This window comes from Crinia signifera, chromosome 19 (assembly GCF_055691185.1).
Source record: "Crinia signifera chromosome 19, ASM5569118v1, whole genome shotgun sequence".
Taxonomy (NCBI): domain Eukaryota; kingdom Metazoa; phylum Chordata; class Amphibia; order Anura; family Myobatrachidae; genus Crinia; species Crinia signifera.
The window spans coordinates 28,913,283-28,936,830 of NC_139226.1; the positions used below are offsets into that span (position 1 = coordinate 28,913,283).

Sequence of the window (23,548 nt, forward strand, 5' to 3'; positions counted from 1 at the left end):
AGGGTCAGTATTCAACTGACCCCCTGCACACGCCATTTCACCCTCGCTAAGTTTTTGAAGTGAGGTGGAAACGGCGTTGCGGACGCTAAAACAGAAAGACTTGCGGTTAAATGCAGCAGGCTCCCTGCATTAGCTGCGAGTCTCACGCATTGAATACACCCCATAGTGTTTAGGCGCAAAAAAAAAAGTTATCATATGTAACTGTAATTATGTCAAAACGACGAATCATGAGAACAGTAACGTCAGCACCGATTGCTGTGTGATCCCCGAATGGAGCAAGGCTTGAATTACTCAGGTGCCAACTTGTGGCCGCCAGCTCACAAAACACACGGAAGAAGCGGAGCACTTGACAAGGCGCAACACTAGCTGTAGATTAGCAGGACACCACCACATCTGAGGCGGCAGGAGGACGTACACCAGCCTCCATAACTTTCACACACGGCGGTCTCCAGCACACACTCATCTTGAAATCATTTTTTTACTCAAAAGGGAAATTTTATTTATAAGCAACATTTGTTGTGCTTACATGGACGGGAACGTATACCAACAAGACTATATTGCATGCCCGGGACATGGTCTACTGCCTGTTTACTGAATTCAGCCAGGAGCGGCCATGTTATCCACCACCTTTTCTTCCGGATAGTATTTGTGGACATGTTCATAATGTTGACACTGAGGTATTCTCGATGTTGAGTGCCATTTTACCGTTACTCTCCCACATACATGTTTATATTTTAAACATGATCAGTTCAAGATGGTGATGCCATCCATCATTCCAGTGCAGGAAGCAAAACAAGAGTATGAACCAAGAGACACAATCTCACTTTTACGATCCTTGGCAATATCATCTAATCTTGCGCAAAATAGATCGAATTAGCATTCGATCTTTTTTCCCGGCTTTCACCAACAATGCGAAAGTTGGAAAAGACATGGAACCATGGAACCACGGAAAAACGGCTGCTCATTTGAAAATTTTGAAGCCGTTTCCTGCGAATGGAGACTTGGTTTTTCAAAGAGCTGAATCTGCATCCCAGATGCGATTGAATAGTGGCAGGATGATATTTCCACTAGGAAGATTAAATACCCCCTTAATCTTCCATCGCTCCTAGCAGAAAAACAGAGAGAAACCATAGAGGTCCAAGTGTCAGTCTGTCAGCATCTGCTACACTGAGACCACCTAATCCAGGTGTACCACTAAGACCCTGCCTGGCAGCAGAGTCTATATGCAAGAAGTACGGATACAGAAAATAAATATATATAGAATTTTGATTATAGTTCCTACTGGATGTAATTAGCATCAGTTTCTTACAGAAAACCTTTTGTGATCAAAGCCAATAATCCAATGACTCTTTCACACCAGAAAATGCAAGGACTCACCCAGGGAGCAGATGACACTGCCGGTCATCTGCTTCCTCGGCTGGTGTGGACCCCCATCTCACAGCACGCACAGAGGACCGGCATCCCGAGTGAGTACCCCTACCCCTTTCACACCGGCCAGGACCCCGGGTTGAATTTGGGAATATCTCTGCTCCATAGCAGGGCTGAAATCACGGGAATTTTGGCCTAGAAACCTGGGAATTTAGGCTGGTATGAACGGGGTATTAGTACATTAGCTTACTGATGAATAAATATAGTCTTTTGGCATCAGCAATGTCCCAGCATCCGAGGGAGTGTAATAGACTACACCAGACTTCCAAACTCAGTCCTCTGGGACAGCGCATGTTTTCCAGATTTCTTGGCTGATGCCGAGTGACCCAAAGGCATTGCAGATTATTTTATCCGCGATACTGAGATCTTCAAACATGCACTGCTACTGTTACCAGGTATAGGAAACAGCTGGCTATATAAATATCTACCAAACATTTGGCTGCACACTGACTATATTTGTAAGAACACCTTTGAGGTATACCATCTATACCTGTATCTAGGAGCATGCCCTGAATGATAGACGGGACCAATTGTGTGTGTGTGTGTGTGTGTGTGTGTGTGTGTGTGTGTGTGTGTATATATATATATATATATATATATATGAAAAAAAGATCGGAGTGTTTTCCAAACTAGCAGCGGCTTACAGAACCCCTGATGAAGTATTTTTAGGATGAAACGCGTAGGGTACATAGGGTCCTTGAAAAAGACCGTAAGTGACGGTCGAAACGCGTTGGACCTTTGCAGATACCCGCAGGAATTGGAGCACTTGCCGGGGACCTTTGTTTGAAGCCCTTTGGGGAATGGTTTCCGGGACTGTATTCCCATAAGCGCTTTTGAGAACTTAGTCCACCTAGTTCTCCATCGGCTCTGGTAATTGTTCTGATTTTTACCCCTATGCGGCAGATCATCTTTTATATTTTATGTATGTTTTATATCTCCCCACCCATTTATACCCATATGCTGTTCTATGAATAAAACGGTGTTACACCATATGTGGTTCCATTGTGTCTCCATATATACCTCTGAGATCCGTCGAAGTTTTTTGGAGGAAAGGAGCGTATTGGTGCCTTTGATGTTGTTTGAGAAATTTACATATTCGGAGAAGAGGAGACGCCACTCCCTATAAGGGGCGTATGGTACCTTTTTTCTTATATGAAGAATTCTGGTGAGGGGAAGGTGTTAGACGTATCCATTTGGACGTGATTTGCACTACCCTATATAGCGGAGAAGAGGATCGTCCCTAGTAAGGAAGGAACGTCCCTTTCCGCTTTGTATTATTACTGGCTCGCAGGAGGGAATACTACAAATCATATGTGTTTTACACACATTTTTTCTTTACATAGAGAACAAGATCGCATAAGGTGGACAGTCTTTGGAAACATCTGTACTCCTGTGCGGTATCTCTGTAATAATAACGATGTCAATTCACCGATTTCTGTATGTTGCTCATGAAAAAAGTGGACAATAACGTATAGTTTCTCTTTATAACGATATCGATGATAACATTTTAATAAATTGTCTTTTATTTGTATTTTTGTTCCTTGACAAGGGGTATGCTCCTAAAGGTCATATTCCAGCACCTTCCCCCCACAAAAAAACTCCACCCCAACCATCTTATGGTCCCACTAACGGGACTATTTGGGTAGAAAAAATATAATAATAATAATAAAAATAAAGCCAAGTGGATACCATGTAGACTTGACAAAAAAAAAAAAAAACATGGAACCTCATGTCGTCTCTTTGAATGTCGACATTTCCAATGTCGATCTACATAGTGTCAACCTTCGCAATGTTGACCTATTTCATGAGTGGACCTCTGCCCTGACGACCTTTAGAGGTCAGCTTAATGTATGTCGAACCTGTGAGCCATACCGGTAAGTGAAGTTTGCATTTCCTAATGTAGCAAGCGGCTGACATTCTAAGAAAAGCGGCTCCCTTACAGGGAAAACTGCTGAGCACAGGAGCCAGGAATTGGGCAATGACCGGCCAGCACGTAACGGGTTACAGGAAGTCCATGTAATTTTTATCTCATGCTCTGTAATGTTTCTTTCCACACACTTCTCCCCCCCCTCCTTCTTCCACAACAACAGACAGTTACAGACACAGCTGCTGCCCTGGGTGGGACGAGTTATTTCTGCGTTTCCCCTCAGTCACGGATCAGTACGCGCAGGCAGAGCAGATGCTGAGGGCTGTAGTCAGTACGGAGATGGCTGTCAGACGGCCTTCTAGAAGGGTAGGCACCAATCACAGGCTGTACGGAGAGCCACCTGCTGCTGCCTCCATTCTAAAGAGATTTGCTCTGCATTCAGCAGCTGGGCCTACACATGGGCACACAGAGGAATCTCCCTACACCATCCAACTAGTAACAGTGCATATGCCACATCCAGTAGAGGTGACCCTACCTCTCTGCCAGCTCCACGTGCGCCTGTTTCCCTGCATACTCGTCCGCAGTGCGGGTCAGCTCCTTCGTGATCACCAGCTGGGAGATGTCGATCCGATTACAGAGCAAATCCGATATCACGTCTTTGGCGTGTTCTACGGCTCCCAGTGGGTCTCTAAACACAAATGCACAGAGAGAAAACATATTACATATCCACATTCAGCACTTCCACCTGCACTGGTGATAAGGGCTGTGGTTAGTGTAACAGTAATGGAAAGCCCGAACGTGTGAGAGCACCAGCTTTATTCTGAATGGGATGCAACAACATTTAAATAGCTGTACCCATGCAAGGGTCACCAAGAGCCCCATACGGACCAAATCTGATGCCTTCGATGTCCCCTAGGGTCCAATGCATGGTCCCGTGCACATTGAATCAGAGTCAAAGGTTGGACCAGCATGCACCTCCGACCCCGCTCCGGGCAGCAAGGAACAGGCGGCGCATTTCTCATCTAATGTGAAAGGACCGCATGCGGTTTTGGGGGGTGGTTGTATGGCCATACACTGCTGCAATACATCACAGTTGTGTATGGCCACCTAAAGACACAAACCATTCAGGTGTGAAGCTCGATGTATACATTAAAGTAAATATCCATGTTGATTCATATCACAATTACCATGAAGAACTGTTTTAAAGGCAGACATTTGCCCGAGCAATAAACTTACCTGTCAATTAGGATCTTCTGCAGGCAAGTGTTTATAAGATTGGCCACTAGAGGGCAGTTATCCCTCCTTACAGTCTCTATTCCCTTACAGTCCATTTTATCATGGGTGTCCGCGTTGGCTGAGAAGTACAGGCCGGCATATCTCTTCTTATTGATCAGAAGGTACGGAAAATACACCTGCACAATGAATCACAGTAAAGACTCAGTTATAGTTATAGGAGATCTTAAACAAAAAGCCCAAAGCAAAACAGAAAAACTGCTAAATAGCAGAAAAAAAAAACATTTAAAGACCCTGTCAGTCTACATTGTTCTGCAAGTCTCAAATGAGAACACTGACCGTTGCATTTTCTACTGAAGTGGAACTTTCACCACTGGCCCATACAGTAATGGCAAAGACCATATACAACTTCATACGTTACTAAGCAGCACACTGTAATGGGGTTGGAGGGCCAGGAAATGTGGCGTAATACAGTCCCAACCAACCAGCTCCTGTCATTTTTCAAACACAGCCTGCAGCATGGCAGTTACCGCAATTCACCTGCACCTTGGGCTCTTTTCCTGCCATCGCGGCGATCCATCGCAGAATAGCCCACGGTGCAGGTGAATGACAGCAGGTCCGATATGACGCGCAGTCCAGTGCACATCGCACAGGAGACTGCAAGGCGCACCAGCTGTACAAGCAATCTCTTGGATCGCTTCTGAGCCAAGCAGGCTTGGCTGGGATTGCATGCAATATATATCGCATGTGATTCTGCCATCTGGGAAGGTCTTTGGAAGCTCATGGGGGATCACCAAAAGGGAGAAGTCACTGTAGTGTGTGGCCGCCTTTAGGAGCAGATTGACTGGAACTTTATCACTCTCCATTTTATCACTTCTCAAGGCTAAGTACATCTGCCCCTGTTCTTGGTTTGGATGTAAGCATGTTTCATGCACATACGACGTCAGCCTTGCATGGAACGTAGACTAAATGATAAGTTAATTGGAGATTTTTTAATATTCTAAATGACTAATTCGCTCTTTACATACGTCCAAATAACGGCGATTCTCGGACCCACAAGTGGGGTCTCAGAGTGTTGTCCAATAGCGGAGCATTTAAAGATCTACAGATTTGTGTTACATTTATCGTGGTACACCCTACAATTAGGTGTAGGCAACCTGCAGCCTTTCAGCTGCTGTGGAACTACACATCCCAGCATGCATTGCCACTGTTTTGCTGTTAAGGATTGCTAAAATTGTGACCGGACATGCTGGGATGTGTAGTTCCACAGCAGACGGAGCACCGTAGGCTGATGGTACCGGTGAGTGAAAACAAAGTGAACCCATCATCTCTGTTCTCCAAGCCGTACTGTCCGGCACATAACCCCCCTGGCATTGTGGCAGATACAGACCTTCTCAAACTCCAACTTTATGGGAGGGGTGAAGTGACTGGAGACCCATTCGGCAGCCTCTCGTCCTATCTCCATGCTTTCTGCCACGGTCGGTACCCCAAGTTTGCACATCACAGAGTCCGTATCACCATAGATGACCTTTGGGGAAACCACAAGAACCTGTTAGAGAAAGGGGGTCCCACTCTTCACCAGCCTGGCACAGGCAGAATGGGCACAGTTCTTACCTTGGCGTCTGCCTTGTAGCCATTGGCTAGTGTATATTTAGATTCCACCAGCTGCTTGGTTTTCTCTATCATCTGCCTGCCGAAGCCGGTCACACTCTACAGAACGGGCAGAGGGGAGATGTTATCACACGTTACCAGCAGGTTCATTGTAAGATCACACGTTATCCATTGTACTGGCCAGTGAGAAGCAGGATTCAGCAGAATTATACAACCACAATGGACAGCTGTTTTAGGTGCCTGATCAACAAGCAAGGAGCATTATACAGCAATGGTATGCTTATTCCAGAAACCAGTTATCCCAATGGTTCCCATAACCAGAGAGAACGAAGGGTAAGGGGGAGATGTATCAAACCTTGTTGAGAGAACGGATAAACCAATTGGTTCCCAACTTACATTTTTCAAGCAAGGACTGCAAAAGGACATGGTATAATGTCCAGCACAGATATAACCTCCCAATTAAGCTAGTGTAAGAAAAACTGGTACACAAAGTAATGGGGGATGGGAACGTAATACACCAACAGGACAACCAAGTACTAACTTCTACAATCACTGTGAGGAGCACTGTGAGGAGCACCAACACACACACACAAAGTAATGGGGGATGGGAACGTAATACACCAACAGGACAACCAAGTACTAACTTCTACAATCACTGTGAGGAGCACTGACACACACACACACACAAAGTAATGGCGGATGGGAACGTAATACACCAACAGGACAACCAAGTACTAACTTCTACAATCACTGTGAGGAGCACCGACACAAAGTAATGGCAGATGGGAACGTAATACGCTAACAGGACAACCAAGTACTAACTTCTACAGTCACTGCGAGAAGCACTCACACACACTCACAAGTTAATGTGGGATGGGAACGTCATACACTAACATGACAACCAAGTGCTAACTTCTACAGTCACTGTGAGGAACACTGATACACAAGGTAATGGAGGATGGGAACATAATGCACAAATACAACCATGTACTAAGGCTTGGGGCACACATAGCACCCAAGCAGTTCCCGCTTGGTCGAAAGGAGGGTTCACACACAGAGGCAGTCCTGCCGTTCTTTCCAACCTCGCTGCTAATGTGTGAGCGCCGCATAGGCTCCTTGCAGCACAGCACGTCCCGCTGAATGGTACCCGCTGCGCCGCTATGTGTGGCCCCAGCCTAACTTTTACAGTCACTGAGAGGAGCACTGGCACCCACAAGGTAATGGAGGGTGGGAAAGTAATACATGAAGCTCTATACTAGCTATTGCCCTATACACTGTAAGCAGGCACCTCACCTCTGTCTCTAAACCACCCAGTTATGTTTTATTACAGCGTCACAGAATAAGTTGGTGCGATTTAACATTTTAAATAACCTCGGCCACTACACTATATGAATGCCGCAATCCTCTAAAAGCAGCCGTTTAATCAATGCTAGGGCAATACAGCAATGCCCTTATGTAGGGATTGCCCCAGATGTGGCATGTCCATAGGATCAAGTCCCAGCATTAGCAGGACCTTAGTAAATCTGACTTGCCCTGATAAGCCGCAGAACTTCTCCATACCGACATGTGAGTGTTCTCGTCTCTAGGATACAAAGCGAGCGGCATATTTGGGTTAGCGAGCACTCTGGCATGGGGAAATAAGGTGGCAGGAATAATGTAATGTAGGGGTCCCCGGACTGGTAACTAGCTGCCACCAGTGACACCTCAGTCTCCCAGCATACTTTGCAGTCCCTGCCTAATATTGGGATCCCCACCACAAAACTTTGCAGAACTGGACAAACTTCAGACAACAGGAAGCCGCCGGCTGAACAGGAAAAGCGGTATTCCACAAGCTAGTCTGGTACAGTCAGGTAAGGGGAAAACCATACACGCAGCATGGTAATTAAGTAACGCAGGCACTAATGAGCGTAATTCACAAGAACTGGTCAACACACCAGTGGAGAAGATGAGGAGACCAGTGAGAGGCTGGAAAGTAATCTATATGCTGCAGCAACCAGTTTGCATGCAAGATCTACTGTCCGCAATGTAGCAAGAGCCAGCCGGCGGGTGAGTTCCTGTTTTAGCGGCCCACAGTACTGTAACACAAGAGCTTGCGGCAGATAAGCAGACTTCAGCACAGCCCACACAGCAGGGGCCTAAATGTGGAAAGACGCTCAATCTCCTCTGTTGCAACCTCCCCCCCCCGGAAGCCTGTGTGTTCACTGTCTGGTTTTCCTCTCCACATTTTGAAACCGTGGTTTTACCCTCTCCGCAAAACACAGCCATCTGCTGTCAGCAATGTGTCTGCCGACCACAAAGTAGGGGGGCTTCATTACCGCTATCCCAGGGCTTTCTAGTGGGAGATTTAAAATCTGGTCAGGTGCTGCATGAAATGGGGTCTTAAAAAGGTGTGAAAAGCCGTAAAAGCCTTCGTTTTACTACAAACAGTGGAACTGGAACATATAAGCAGGCGCAAGGAACCGAAGGCAGAAGCAGTGCAGCCATGTTCAGTTGCAATGACTAACACACATGGACTCAGCGACCATAGAATCTTGTGGTCAGCATCTTAGAATCGCTCGAACATCACACAATCAGAATGGAAGAGGCCGCAGCCAATCAAAAACAACGTTTAAAAAGTTAGAAAAGGTTGGAAAAGAAGATTATATGACGGGGCTGCGCATTAGTGTGTGATTTTAGAGCTTGAACACGCTACAAACAACGACAACAACTGCGCATAGGAAAGAGTAACCACAGCAAAACAAGCAAACATTTTTCTAATCTAGTCACTAATAGTCAGCAACGAATCGGCATGGACGAAAACAGCTGCAAATTTGCAAAACCACACGAATTTGCAGCAATTTTGCTGATATGCGCGGTTTTTGCCTAGGCGGGAAAAAAAAAAAATCAGCACTGGGTTTGAATGGAGCGAATCGAATTCGCCCCCCCAAAAATGTAGTCCTGGCCTTAGACAGGTTTAATCCTTCGCACCGCTGGACGAAAGGCACTCAAGCAAAAGAAGGTCATAAAGACACCACACAGATCGTTCCCTGTTCAAGAACAAACCAAAGACCTATCCGCTGCAAGACTGCAATGCTGACCACTGCGCAGACAAAATGTGACATTTCATCTCTGCTTTATTCCAGTCTTTATAGACAGATGCAAAATCTAATTCTCCATCAGGTTTAACAATACCAAGGAATTTGCATACTTATTAGTATATGTACCATCATAGTAAGGGGGGTGTGGGGTGTATAATATTGTATATGAATGAGGCCTTTGACATGGATACACTGGGGAAGAGAGGGAGTTTCCAGGGGACAAACAGTGACTGTATGCCAGAATTGTCTAGATCACCGATATAAAAGGTTCAGAAGGAAGGTACCAGCATCAATAGGGCAGCTGATGCCAATATAATTCATTTGGTAACCGTATTTCAGATCAAAGATAACCTGGGCGAGCAGTCATGTTTATTTCACATAAACGATGTAAAAGGGGGCTTTCCACCTTCGGAGGAGTAACACTGGTTTTTATAGCTCCTTTTAGTGTTTTTCAGTAAACCTTTATATTACCAAGACCAACGCTTATCAGATCCAAAAATTATACGTTCACATTTATTTTATTTCTTTTTTTATTTAGTTTTCATATGCATTCATAGTTATAAGATGGCACAGAAATACGGTTATAATGCACAAGAAATTAAGGTCCCTGTTCAATCCTGGCCGAACTATTTGCCAGGCGAAAAGAAAAATCCAAAATTGTACAGATTTTTGGGCAAATTCGATTCCCCTATTCAATCGCAGTGCTGATTTTTCGCCTGGGCGTGTATCTGTGAAAATGATGCGAATTCACGTGGTTCTTCGCATTTTTGCCCATGCCAATTCACCACCCAAAAAAGTGAAAAGGCATGGGCAAAAATGTACTCAAAAGCGGGCCCGTGATTGAATACTGAAAGGTGAATCTTTGCCGTTTTTTTCACCTGGTTAAAAACTCGGCCAAGATTGAATACGCCCCATAGCATTTTTGGATCAGTATCTGCCACCTGGATGGGAGCAGAGAAAGGATTCTTGTGGTAGAACCTTCTACATTGACCACAACACCTTTACACCTGGGCCCATATTCTGGGTCACTCTCAGAGGCAAAATCCTTCTTAGATGGACAAAACCATGTACACAGTTCTTTTGTTTCTGTGCAGGGAAAATACTGTCTGCTTTATTTTTACACTGCAATATAGATCTCACTTTGAAGTAAAACCCCACCCAAATCTAATTCTCTCTGCATAAAATACATCTGCCCCACCTGCAGTGCACATGGTTTTGTCCATTTGAGAAGGAACTTGCCTTTGCGGGTGAAGCAGAATAACCCCCCTGGCTGGGAAAAAAACAATTTGCAGACTCTGGAAGGACTTTGTATGTGGTTCACAACACCATATCCACAACATGGCCAAGGCCTCCCATGGAGTCTGTGCAGCTCCACCAGCAGGACCGCTCTTTGGGTTCATGGTCATTAGAAGCAGATCTGACCGGAGCATTTCCCCCAGATTGGGAAAGAAGAGAGGTTTCCAACCATTCCTCAAAACCCATGCAGTAGAAAACTCTCAAAGGACACCAGGGCCTACAAATGCAGAGAAGAAGGGCAGCTTGAACTGAATAAGAGCCAATTTGCAAGGACAACAGTTGGACTCCTTCAGATTACGGCGTTGAGGCTGTATAAGTTAAAGTAGACGCCTCCATGTGGTGTACAAAGGAGAAGTGCCGGATTATGGAGGCTATATTGTGTTGGCATTTTCCCACATCGCCAAAGGATTCTCACCCATTCTATACACAGATGCTGGGAAAGAAGATGTCCATCGCAGAGCTGGCGCCCCTTGACCCTCAGCTCTACATGTCTCACATGGATTAGAGACAATGAGGACTGTAACAAAATGGTTCTTTTCCACAAACATGGACATGCTTGGAATCGCCACATCCCATGACCGGAGGCCAGACGGCGCAAACATCCGTGGTATGGAAGCCAATAAGAATATCATTAGTGTTATGGTTGAATGGATTCTGTCCAGAGTGGAAAATCAAATCATCGCTTTCCTGCCCCATACTAGAACCGTGAACAGATGAAGATCCATTGTGCTATACTAGACACAGAGGGATTTACATCAGGGCATTTCTTCTCTGCAGTTTAAATAGCCTATATCCGCCTCATTGTCAGACCTATGAGCAGATGAAGGTGAAGATCCTTTGGCCATTGCAGCCTACAACTGTGGTTCTCAAACGGTCGGGTAGATGTATGAAGCAGTAATAAGGGAAGAGAAGTGAGCCAGAGGAGAAGTGGCCCATGGCAACCAATCAGCTGCTCTGTAGAATTTGATATTATGCAAATTATAGATGTTACTTCAGTGCGGATTGGTTGCCATGGGCCACTTCTCCTGCCTTATCGCACCTATCACAAAAGCACATGGATCCGGGAACTTTAAATAGTAATAGAAAGGTTAGGCCTTGAGATCAGGGTCTCACCTGTGAGATTTCCAGACAAGGCAACTTGCCGACTTGGGCTCCCGTGAAGCCATATACAGAGTTGGCGCTCACTTTCAGCGCCAACTGGCGACCGTCCAACACCTTCTGCTTGAACGGATCAGTCTCGTTCTTCAGTTCCGTTTTCGCCCTGTATAGATTCCAATACACAAAGTGAGATGTCTGGATCAACACTACACTAACCCGGTCATATGAAATGTACATACACCGCCATCTTAATCGAGATTTTAAATTCTTTAATGAACTGCAAGTTATGAAAGGACCAGTTTTTATTTATTACTAATACAAAGTAAATAAACATCTTTAAAATGTCACCACTGAGAATGAGCCATTACGGCATCACTGCATCCTAGTGAACACATAACCTGCAATCCGAAGACTATAAAGTAATGCCGTGTTCACACTGTGAGTGTGAATAAAATGTCTTTTACCCTTTACCCAACATTGTAATGCCAGGGACTGCGGCGCCAGACCCCGTTCTCACTGCTAAGGCAAATTCCCGGGTGAAGCAGTTCTACCCGGTAATTTGCCTTTTAACACAGGTTTTTTTTTGCAGTGTGAACAGGTCAACCCGTATCTGCATACCCGGATCTCAAACACGGGTAAAAAGCAGGGTTGGAGACCTGGGAATTTTGACACTGGTTGACCCGTTCACACAACACCCTGTGTTAAAAGGCAATTACCGGGTCGACATGCTAGGGGGGGGGGGGGTTATACAATTTGTGGCAAACATGATCGGGAGCAAAAAAATGGAAGGTGTCTCGATTTTACACCCAATGTGTCTATTAAAATAACCGCCCAAAATTTTTTTTATTGCAAACACACAGTGAAACGGTCTGTCTGCTTTCATGGATTTTGTTTAGTCTGCCTGCAGCAGGTGGAACAAAATCTACAGTATAAGCAGCAGCTCGCACTGGCTTCTCAGGGGTTAATTGGCTAGCCCCAGGTGAATCCATAGCCACGACAATTTATTGTGGCTAATTGGACACAGTCCTTACACTGAATTCTAATAAAGAATCCGTCAGCTCATCAGGCGAGGAAATGTCCCATTGCCACACAAATTCCCTGTTACATCAAGATGCATTGATCTATACTCCACCCATTATGTTATAAGCGCTTCCAGCTCTTAGCCAATCCTAATCCTATTTGCAATAGGAGTGTGATATTAGGAGAAACGGGTGTCCAAATGTAGGTAACCCATTTACATCACTGCACGAATAGAATACAAATACATTATATGCAGTAGAGATGCGCAGGTCCGATTTTACCACAAACTTAAAACGGGATCTTATTGGCCATCACATGTTTTGGCTCAAAAACATGTGACAGCCGGATAGCCAATAAGATCCAGTTTTGAGATCCGGGAAAATCTGAACTAGTGGTAGCAGTAGTTGCATCTCATCTTCACAGTACTTGGGTTTTGGATCTGATTCCCACCAAGGCCCCAACTGTGTTGAGTTTATATTTGCTCTCCTCATCTCCCAGTACACCATGATAAAGTTCATTGGATTCTGACATTAAACTCTAAATGGGCTTTGAATTTTATTGGGAGAAAGGCGATATTTTTTTATATATATATATTAAACCAAAAAAAAAAAAAAAAACGTTGGCTATTAATGATATTAATTCACAAATAAAATCTATAAACACACACACACACACACACACACACACACACACACAATTTTTGTTGTGATAATTTGCTCCTCACCGTTTTCGGGCAGACAACAGGTTCTCCAAAATCTCCGGAAGCAGCCCCTTCCGCACGTTTGCCTTTACAAATTGATCACCTGTTGGGGTCTTGATAAAATCTTCAGGATTGAGTCTGGGCATGTAACAAGGATAGACCAAGCGTAAGTCACATGAAAGTCTACAAACTAGAACGATACAGTGTGAGCAAAGACCTGCACTGGCACCATCTCTAAACACAGCCCTCATTGGTGCACTGCATCGAATCAAGATCAAATCTGCACTGCACGCTCGCTCTGTACTACGGGGACGCCTGATTGGTTCGCCACTAGCCATGACCAGTGTACACATGCTCCATCCTACACCTAGGGGCAGGAGATCCATCTGGAACCAAGCGTATTCTCACTTCGGGTCGGATGCAATTAGCAGGAGGCTTACCGCGCCAAAAACGTGCAAGATTAATTGGCTCCGATGCAGAATCCAGAAAGGCGTAGATGGATGGATTTTAAAAAAAGGACAATATAGTTATATGTAACATCCGAGATTATTTAGCATTTAATAAAACTGCCCCTTTAACTCCTGAGGCCAGAACCATCACTTAGAAATAAGTCCCAGGGTGATAGGGTGCCCTCCTAGGACACTGCGTACAAATCCCAGAATGTCCCACTAGACGGGGCACTAGGATAGGCAGAAAACACCCTAAAAATAACATTTTCTTACAGGTTAAATTTAAAATTTGCTGTGAATGCCACCTATCCTCACCCATATCGGTCGACAGATCCAGACTGCAGCAGGGTGGTGTAGCAGAGATTGTGCGCCATCATAATAGAAGGATACAGCGAGGAAAAATCTAGAGTTGCAATAGGGACGTCGTAATACCTGAATGAGCAGGACGGAAAAGCAACATGATGTCTGAATAGAGTACAAAAGGGTGCGATCGCCACTTGAGTAGTATGATCTATAACAGGGGTGGCCAAAGCAGTCCTCAAGACCTACCACCAGTCCACGTTTTCCAGACCACCTAGCAGGGGCACAGGTGTAGTCATTACCAACTGTCACATTTTCAAACATGTGCTGCATTCATTCCTACCATACACATTCGACAGATCCACGGGTGGTCTAGAAAACAGGAGCTGTTGGTAGATCGAGGACCGGTTTGGCAACCTCCAGGTCTACAAGATGAAGCAGCTACAGTAGTTACCCAGCACTTCCTCACCCTTTCACAGGCTCAATAACCGTGGCTCCAGTGTAATCCTCACCGCCTTCCGATTTTACCACCGGCATTACCAGATCTTGCTTCATGGCCTAATGGATCAAGGGAAAGCTGAAATCAGATATCTATATAAACAGACATTAGGTTAGCTGCTCGATAATCTTTATATTATATAGTAAATATATACAGTGGGTAAGGCACCGGCGGGATGACGAGAACTGGTCACGGGAGATTGAAAACGGATAAAGGGGGAAATCCTACCCCCCTGTGGTAATCTACCACACAGAAAAAAAAGGGCAAATTTTTCACCAATGGGATAACGTCTGTGACCCATGTGTTATCACGGAAAACCGGATCTCTAAAGCTGGACACACACTATCGGATTATCTTTCCAATCTGACTGGTTGGAACGATACTGTCACATGTTATTTGTTCCCAGACATTACCAGATTTTCATTCCAATCAGCCAGATTGGAAAGATAATCTAATAGGTGTATTCAGCTTGAGGCGGTTTTCGGGGATTTTGCTTTGCATGACTGAGTCATGAAAAACCATAATCCCAAATAAATTCCGGCTTGTGAGGATACCCCCTAAACCAGCCATATCTACACTGTGACTTACAGTAAGAACATAAGTCACCAATAACAACATTCTCATAATAGTTCTGTAGAGTAGTGGTACTCAACCTCGGTCCTCCAGTACCCCCAACAGTTTTCCAGGTAATTCGGCAGGTGCACTCATTACTCACTAACACATTTCAAATGGTCCACAGGTGGAGCTTATTATTACACTTGGGATTCTGTGTGGAGATCTGGAGAATGTGAACCGTTGGGGGTGCTTGAGGACCAAGGTTGAGAACCAGTGCTGTGTAGACTATCAAAGTGTGTGTGTGTGTGTGTGTATGTATGTATGACTATTGTACATGAGTCCGACAAAGAGAAAAATTTAAACATGTCCAACTTCTAAATTAAAACACAACATAAATGGCCTTTTAATAGAATAATAAAAAAAAAAAACAGAACCTTCATTAGAGGGGAAGTATATTTAGGGCAATTGCAGGATATATATATAGAAGGCAGTAGCTCGCTCGCTGTACACCCCGCGCTCCATTCTGCAGCCTTATACTGCCCATCACTCCCCCTGACCTATGCTTAGTTAGCACATACCTGTCTGAGAAGCTGCGAGACCACCTTGATTTGCTGCCCGCGGGATAACAGGTAATTCAGCGGCACGCCAGTCACACGTGCCATCTCCATGTAATTGATAACACACATGAGCTTTTCCAAAAGACGCAGTGGCAGGTAGGCATCCTTCAGGCAGTACACCGCCAGCCGCCGGCGAGTCTGTTCATTGCCGTTCTATCAAATCACAGAGTGGATTAGTGAATATGGGCCTGGTCCAGACCTGGCAACTAATTATTATACGCCAATCAAGCGATTATCGGATGACTGTGCAGCGCGTGTGCGCGAGAGTGAACACAGAGAGAACGTGCGTATGGATCGTAAACACAAAGTGGACAGACTTATGACTGCAGGAAGCCGGGGTTCAGGGGGCTGGAAACCTGACGGTCTCTGGGAGGAGCTGGAAACACGCGGGAGTGTCAGGGGTTTAGGAGTAGGGTCTGTGATGTCAGCGATGACCACTTCCACCCTGTCTCAGAGATACTCTGCTTCGCACACATGGCAAAAACTGTTCAATGGTTCAGGAATTGCGTATGGACTTGTGAGAGGATAGTGATTAGCAATCCATACGCAATTCTCTCGCAATTTAGCAAGGGATAACGGACTAGGCCGCCATCCACTAGTGCAATATGGCCACTTTCTAGGCGATTCTGACGCACTGTAGCGACGGATCACATGAGCGTCATAACGCATGTGCTTTTCCTGCGATTGCGAAGCATGTTCCCATGTGCTTTGCAATTGCACATCAGACGGGCTGTGATGAATATTTGCAGCAGCAGTTAAACCAGGCATGTCCAAAGTCAGGCACGGGGGCCAATTGCGGCCCCTGCTGTTATTTCAAGTGTCCCGCAGCCTCCAGCAGGAAGCAGGCAGAGCATCAGATGTGGGAAGCACAGGACACTAAAGGTGGGGCCCCGGCGAGCGCACCTTTACCTTGCTGTCTGCTGCAGGGAGGAGGTGCCGGCCGCCACAGTCAGATGTGTTTGGCGTCCTACCCCTGCTGCTGCAATCGTATATCACCCTTCTCCACAATCACAGTGACAGCAGTGTTTGGGTAGGCGGGCAGCGAGCTTGCTCCCGTAACATGCAGAGCGGAGGAGGGCGGCAGCGGGAGCCCAAGCATCTCCTGTCTTTGCAGTGCCTGCTTTGCCTCTCCGTCCTCTGGCTCACACAAGGGGCTGGGAAACATACAGAGAAGGGAGGGGGGAGAGTGGGGGACATACAGTGAAGGAGGGTCAGGCTGGAGGACATACAGTGAATGGAGGCAGTGATGGCCATTCAGAGAAGGGGGAGCAGGGGCAGGCTGGGGGACATACAGTGAATGGGGGCAGAGTGGGGTACATAGTGAATGGGAGTCATACAGTGAAGGAGGGTCAGGCTTGGTGACATCCAATGAATGGAGGCACTGATGGACATAAAGAGAAGGGGGCAGGCTGCAGGACAGAGTGAATGCGTGCAAAGTGGGGAACATACAGTGAATGCGGGACAAACAGTGAAGGAGGGGCAGGCTGGGGGACATACAGTGAATGGGGGCAGAGTGGGGGACCATTCTGATGTGATTAATGATTCAAAGAATGTCAGGCTGAATGGTCGGCCCTCACACATTTACACTTCACCAAATCTGGCCCTCGTCGCAAAAAGTTGGGACACCCCTGCGTTAAACACTTACTGGGATCACATGCGATACATCGTATGTGGTCCTTTTGCATACGATGTATCATATGCGATCCATCTGCTCAGGAGCCGCCGGGAGAGTTGGCGGGGTACCGAATGCGATACCAGACCTCCCAACAGTCCCGATTTTAATCGGGACAGTCCCGATGGTCAGGGCCTGTCCCGCTATCCCACCCTCGGGCGGCAGTGTCCTGCGGTGTGGGGGGGCTGTTGGGAGTCCCCCCTGTCAGCTGCTAAGCAGCGGGGAATAAACGCTGTGCGCATGCGCCTATTCCCGCAGCCAGGGGGCATTGCTAGAGGCTCACAGAGCCTCTGGGTCATGCCCCCTTAGCGGCAAAAAATTAGGCCACACCCCCAAAATTGCGGCGCGCCGAACTGAGCTGCAAAAGTTGTGAGGTATGCGATACCTCATCATAGTGGATGGCGGCCTTAATTAGGTGTGAGTTGGCTCTTTGAGCACATTTAACAGCAAACTCGCTGCGAAATGCAAGATCCAATCCAATTGCAAAGTCCTATTCCATTCGCTCACATTTTCACGTTTGCACCCCCCCTGGGCAGGTGAAAACATAGGTAAAATCTTCAGTCACAGGTAAAAATGTCAGGGCTTGCTTTGAACAGCTCCCCTAATTACTAATAATACAAATTATTGTTCCATTAGGATAAATGAGCCAATAAGTACAGGTTGAGTATCCATTATACGAAGTGGTGGTATCCCTGGTCCACCGACGTCTATGGTGTCCCCCATCCTTCAGGATCCTCTTCAGCGGCATCTCCGGTCCCAGGGGTGTATTGTGCGAGTGCGCGGCGGTGACGTCACTGGTGCGACTGTGCACGCACACAATGCACCCCTGGGGCAGGAGATGCCGCTGAAGAGGATCCCGTGGACATTGGGGGATGCAGCAAGAATGAAAAAAAAAGGGGTGGTAGGGGGGGGGTGGGAAACCAAAAAAAAAAAAAACTGAAATATTCTGAAACACCACAGTTTTCGAAATATTTTGACTTTTGGGAAACACAGATAAGGGAGACCTATACATGTAATTTTTTAGGGTAAAAGAAAATGGCCTAAAATTATCCCAATAGCCATTTTATGGGAAGTTCCCACTTTTTTATGCCCTTCCCGCAGTTGGCATTTTGAATAAAATGTGTGCACCCATGCCCTGAGAACGGCGAATTAACATTTTCGATTGGATTGCGTCAATCTGCAGGGCGCAAGGTTAAAAATGCGACCTTGCTTTTGCAAACTTGTGCCTATTTGGACTGAGCTCTTAGAGGCGTCTGTATATTGCAACGTCGTTCAGTAGCAGATGTTGCGAATATCCATCTAGTAGATGCCTCTTCTCAAAGTAAGGAGATTTTTTAAATCTGATTGAGTGCCAGGTTTGGCCCTTTTGAAGGTTAAAGGGCTGATAATGTTGCTTCAATGTTGTATTTACAAATGCACCTATCCGCTCCAGCCTACCAGACTTGGCCTGAGCGCTTTACTCACTACAACCTCATTAAACCCCCTCTTATCTTTCCCATACCCCCACTCCTCCTATCCCCTCCCAATTTAGAATACAAGATCTCACAGGCAGGGCCCTACCTCCTCTAATTTCATCCACTCCTACAATACTCAAGTAACTGAATGCCACGTACACACAAGCAAACTGTGTATGTATGTATGTATGTATGTATGTATGTATGTATGTATGTATGTGGCGGTCGGGATCCCGGCGTTCAGAATCCCGATCGCCGAAATCCGGACACTTTCTCCCTCCGTGGGTGTCCATGACACCCCTGGAGGGAGAATAAATTAGCGTGCCGAGCGTAGCGAGGCACCGGGCCTGCTGCGTGGCGAGCCCGCAGGGGGGGGGGGGGGGGGCTGCGATCCACGTCCCCCCCTGTCGGGATTCTGAACGCCGGGATCCCGACCGCCGGGATTTAATACTGAATCCATTTATTTATGTATGTATGTATGTATGTATGTATGTATGTATGTATGTATAATACACACACACGCAGAGCGGTCACCTAGCTGTTTCATTGATTAGTTTCTGTTTTGTATCAGTGCTCCACAGCGCTGCAGAGTAGAAGGAAAAACAAATCCCTGCTCCAGATCCACTCTAGACCACGGTAAGCGTCAACAGACCGTCACTGCAACAAGACCAGCACAGGCCATTAAAACCTGTGACATAGCTGAGAGTTTTTTTCAAAGCTGTCTAAATAACGCAGAGCGATTACAGACAGACTGGGTTCTGCGGTTGGAGTAGGGTGTGTGTATGAACAGGGACTGCAGCACACTACAGGGTCTCTGCTCCAGCACACACAGCAAGTGAGGCTTTACCTGCAGGTCTGTAATGATGGAGTGCTGAACGTCCTCCTTCTGTTCCTGCAGGAAGTGGAAACTAACAGCATTCAGGGTATAGGAACGCAGCTTGTAATCTCTCAGGAGAACCTACATAAGAGAGAAACACAATAGTAAGCACGTATAGGAAACTGGTCACATGGTGTCCTACAATGTTATTAGTGTGACCCCTTTTCTGATTGAGATCTAGTATGGGTGTGTATGAAACCTTTATTCCCACCCCTGCAGTATATAGGATGGAGAAAATCAAGAATATTTATCATCGGGTCCATAACGTTCAGAAATGACCATGATCTAATCCTTCTTAACTCTGTCCTTCGGTCACGCTGCCGGTTCATTAACTTGTGGTCTTACCCAATGTACAGGAGACTCCAACATGTCCTGTAACAACCTCCTGATGGTGCAGGTAACAAGCGCACAATAAGGGAAACCATAGAGGCGTGAAATTATTGAGAGTCTTGTGTTATGATGGAGATAGTCCCCTTTCCAGTCGCCCTTCTCCGCTCGGTTCTACATAGATGGATATTTACCTCTCTCGGTCATAAGACAAGTGGTGTAGCAAGTAAGTCCAGCCCCCAACGGGGAAAAATTCCAAATTTAGGGGTGCCAAAAATGAAAATTTTTTTTTTTTTTGGGAAGGGGGAAATAAATTGTTGTGCCACAGAACACTGTTAAAAATGTGATCTGGTGAAAGTCTTGAGTCTGCCATCTACTGCTGGAAACAAGGTACTGCAATATATTCAACAAATAAGTTCCACCATATAGAATCGCTATTACAAAGTCCAACAAAGTGAAACAAGTACCTGTAGCAGATCAAACTGAATCCGGCCCTCAATGTTGATGACTTTGTTTTCCCGTCTGCCCATCTGTTTCGACTGGAAGGAAGAATCCCGGATAACGGACTTCATGCTCCGAATTCTCCCAAGGAAGGGGAACGTGCTAACCTACACACCACACAATCATTTTCATTAGACTTATTTAATATAGATTTGTGTACTGTACATTTCAGTAGGTAGGAGTTTTCGGTACTTGTGTACTTTCACGGCTCCCATCGCATGCCATATGTAGTGGCATGCGATGCGATTTTCCCGTGGTTTTTTGCATTTTGATCAAATTGCATGCGATCTGATGCGATGCAATGTCATTTTTCACAGAAATTATGGACATGAGTTGACATCATGTAAAATGCACCCCAAATGTCATTTTTCACACTACCACCCCCACTATCAACGCCAACCCGAAGCCCGGCGAGCGCAGCGAGGCCGCGAGGGGCGGCGGTACGCGTCCTACGACCTTTTCATACCCCCACTATCCACGTCGGTGTGGAGTTGAGAATAGAAAGTGTGGCGAGAGCAGCGAGCCACCGAGCCCGAAGCGTGGCGAGCGCAGCGAGCCCCGCGGATACCTTCACAGGTATCCGTGTCCCCTCGCGGGCTTCACAGGTATCCGTGTCCACCTGCCACGCTTCGGGCTCGGTGGCTCGCTGCGCTCGTCACACTTTCTATTCTCAACTCCACGCCGACGTGGATAGTGGGGGTATGAAAAGGTCGTAGGACGCGTACCGCCGCCGCTCGCCACACTTCGGGTTGGCGTTGATAGTGGGGGTGGTACAGTGTGAAAAATGACATTTGGGGTGCATTTTACATGATGTCAACTCATGTCCATAATTTCAGTGAAAAATTACATCGCATCAGATCGCATGCGATCTCATGCGATGCGATTTTTCCCTGTATGATGCACATCGTGGGAGCCGTGAAAGTACTGAGTTTTCTGTTGTGGACTGTTCGTGCTGCAGCCAGTGCAGTGACGTCACGGAATTTCTATTGTACAGAAACTGAGGAGCATTATTAGGCATTGAACACTGAGCAAGAATCAGGGAAAAGGGAACTGAATGAGACTGTTCCCAGCATCCACTCTGATTTGCATAGCGTTCTTGAGGCCAATAAATGAGGCCAATAAATGAGGCCAATAAATGAATGGGAATCTGAGTGGCAGGGAGCAGTCTATAATTGCATACCCCATATGGAACATTACTATAAACTGCTTCATCAGTTGTACCTCACTCCTGCCAGGCTTCACTCAATCTGGCCAGCTCACTCAAATATGTGCTGGCATAATTATGGTGGCGTTGGCTCCCTAATTCATGTCTTCTGGTCCTACCCTACCCTCGCCCTTCTATGGACGGCGGTTTTCACCCTCATATCGGATGTCCTAGGTTACTATCTCCACCCCCTGCCCAAACTCGCACTTCTACGTATTTATTTTGGGGCTCTGCCCCCGTCCGATAGGTACGTGATAGGTCATATATTAGTAGCGACCAGGTCACTGATCCCTCAATACTGGCGCACACCCCCCAAGTCTCCACTTTATCAGAATTCGAACACGTGGTCCAATCCCACTACAAATATGAAACTGCGGGTCTACTCTTCTCTGGTAGCCCTCCCAACCAGGCTCTCCACTGGTCTACCTGGTGCGCTTATGGATCCCTCCACCCGTTAAAATGAGCCCCCTGAACAGCCATCCTGATTCCTCACAATGGTGGGATGTACTAAAGGGAAAATGCGGTAAAACGTGGGTTTTACCGCATTTTCCTATTTACCATTACCGTTCGCCCCGTTTTCGCTGGGTGGCGATACCCTATAGAAGCCTATGGGCTTCTATCGCTGCCCGACGTCCGCGCGCCCCCCTCCTGATCTCCTCCTCACCCAGCAGGTGTCCCAGCCGGGAGGACAATCAAGCTGCAGGGGGGAGGAGGAGACGCAGGGGGACACTGGCAGCCGCCGGGATGTGACGGAGACCCCCGCAGACCACATCACAGGTATCGCGGGGGTCTCCGTCACCGCAACACGATGCTAGCCGCATATGTTAGTACATATGCGGTAGCATCGCGGCGGCTGCCAGGCGAAGGGCGGCGATGTATATTAATACACACTGCCCAAAGTGAGTGCCTAGTTAACCGCACAAGTTAACCTTTAATAGTACAACAGACCAACTTTTACTGCACCCAGTATCCTTATGTAAATGACCTTGTAGACACTTCCTAATATAATGTCTTGGTGCTTTATAACATTGCCTTTATGTCGCACGACAATACTTTGTATTAGGTGCCCATACACGCACCGATTTCACGGCACCTCATCGCACAGTACAAAAAGAATGCACTGCACATACTTTTTGTACTGTCTTTTGATCGCATCGCACGCACATCGCATGCAATGCAGCACAAAACGCACAGCAAAATCAGTGCGTGTATGGGCACCTTAACTGTAACTATGCAATTGTATCCCTATTCCCCACCGTCCCACCCTTTTTTCTATTCTGTACCCTTTTCCCCATATGAGTTTCACAAAAAAAAAAAAAAAAAAAAAAAAAAAAAACAACAACCGTTCTTCGCCACCGCGGGTCAATTAAAATCGGATTGCACATTAGAAGCTAAGCGAGGGTGGGATGAGGGAAGATTTAACATTATAAAAAAGGTACAAGCAGGTCCATTTACAGAAATTCCAGGGGCTTCCTATGCCAAAATAGTTCCCGCAAAAACTTTTAAAATGACATGTTAAGATTTATCCAAAAGAATATGCAAATTCACTGAAAAACAAAAACACGTTGTTCTATCAATATAATGGTAAGTGGTCAGTGGATTTAGAATGGGGAACTGCACAAACTATAATAACCCAATTCAGAAACCTTAGACAAAGAAAGAATAAACATTTCTGCACAAAACATTTATTAAACACTATTTACCAGTCCGTCAAAATGACAGATCATCGAACCAGCAGTGACAGTGGTGACTGTGGGTGTCCA

At 46.2% G+C, this 23,548-nt stretch overlaps 1 protein-coding gene across 1 annotated transcript in view; it reads right to left on the reverse strand.

Annotated features, from left to right (window-relative positions):
- Positions 1–23,548, reverse strand: part of POLD1 (DNA polymerase delta 1, catalytic subunit) — a 71,638-nt gene that overhangs the window by 23,432 nt on the left and 24,658 nt on the right. The window contains exons 11-21 of the mRNA XM_083162254.1: positions 20,548–20,688; positions 19,724–19,834; positions 15,712–15,903; positions 14,549–14,637; positions 14,095–14,211; positions 13,355–13,468; positions 11,626–11,773; positions 6,143–6,238; positions 5,919–6,056; positions 4,532–4,707; positions 3,831–3,983 (exon numbers count right to left, since the gene is read on the reverse strand). Of these exons, the coding sequence (XP_083018380.1) occupies positions 3,831–3,983; positions 4,532–4,707; positions 5,919–6,056; positions 6,143–6,238; positions 11,626–11,773; positions 13,355–13,468; positions 14,095–14,211; positions 14,549–14,637; positions 15,712–15,903; positions 19,724–19,834; positions 20,548–20,688 (1,475 nt within the window). The remainder of the gene's footprint in view (positions 1–3,830; positions 3,984–4,531; positions 4,708–5,918; positions 6,057–6,142; positions 6,239–11,625; positions 11,774–13,354; positions 13,469–14,094; positions 14,212–14,548; positions 14,638–15,711; positions 15,904–19,723; positions 19,835–20,547; positions 20,689–23,548) is intronic.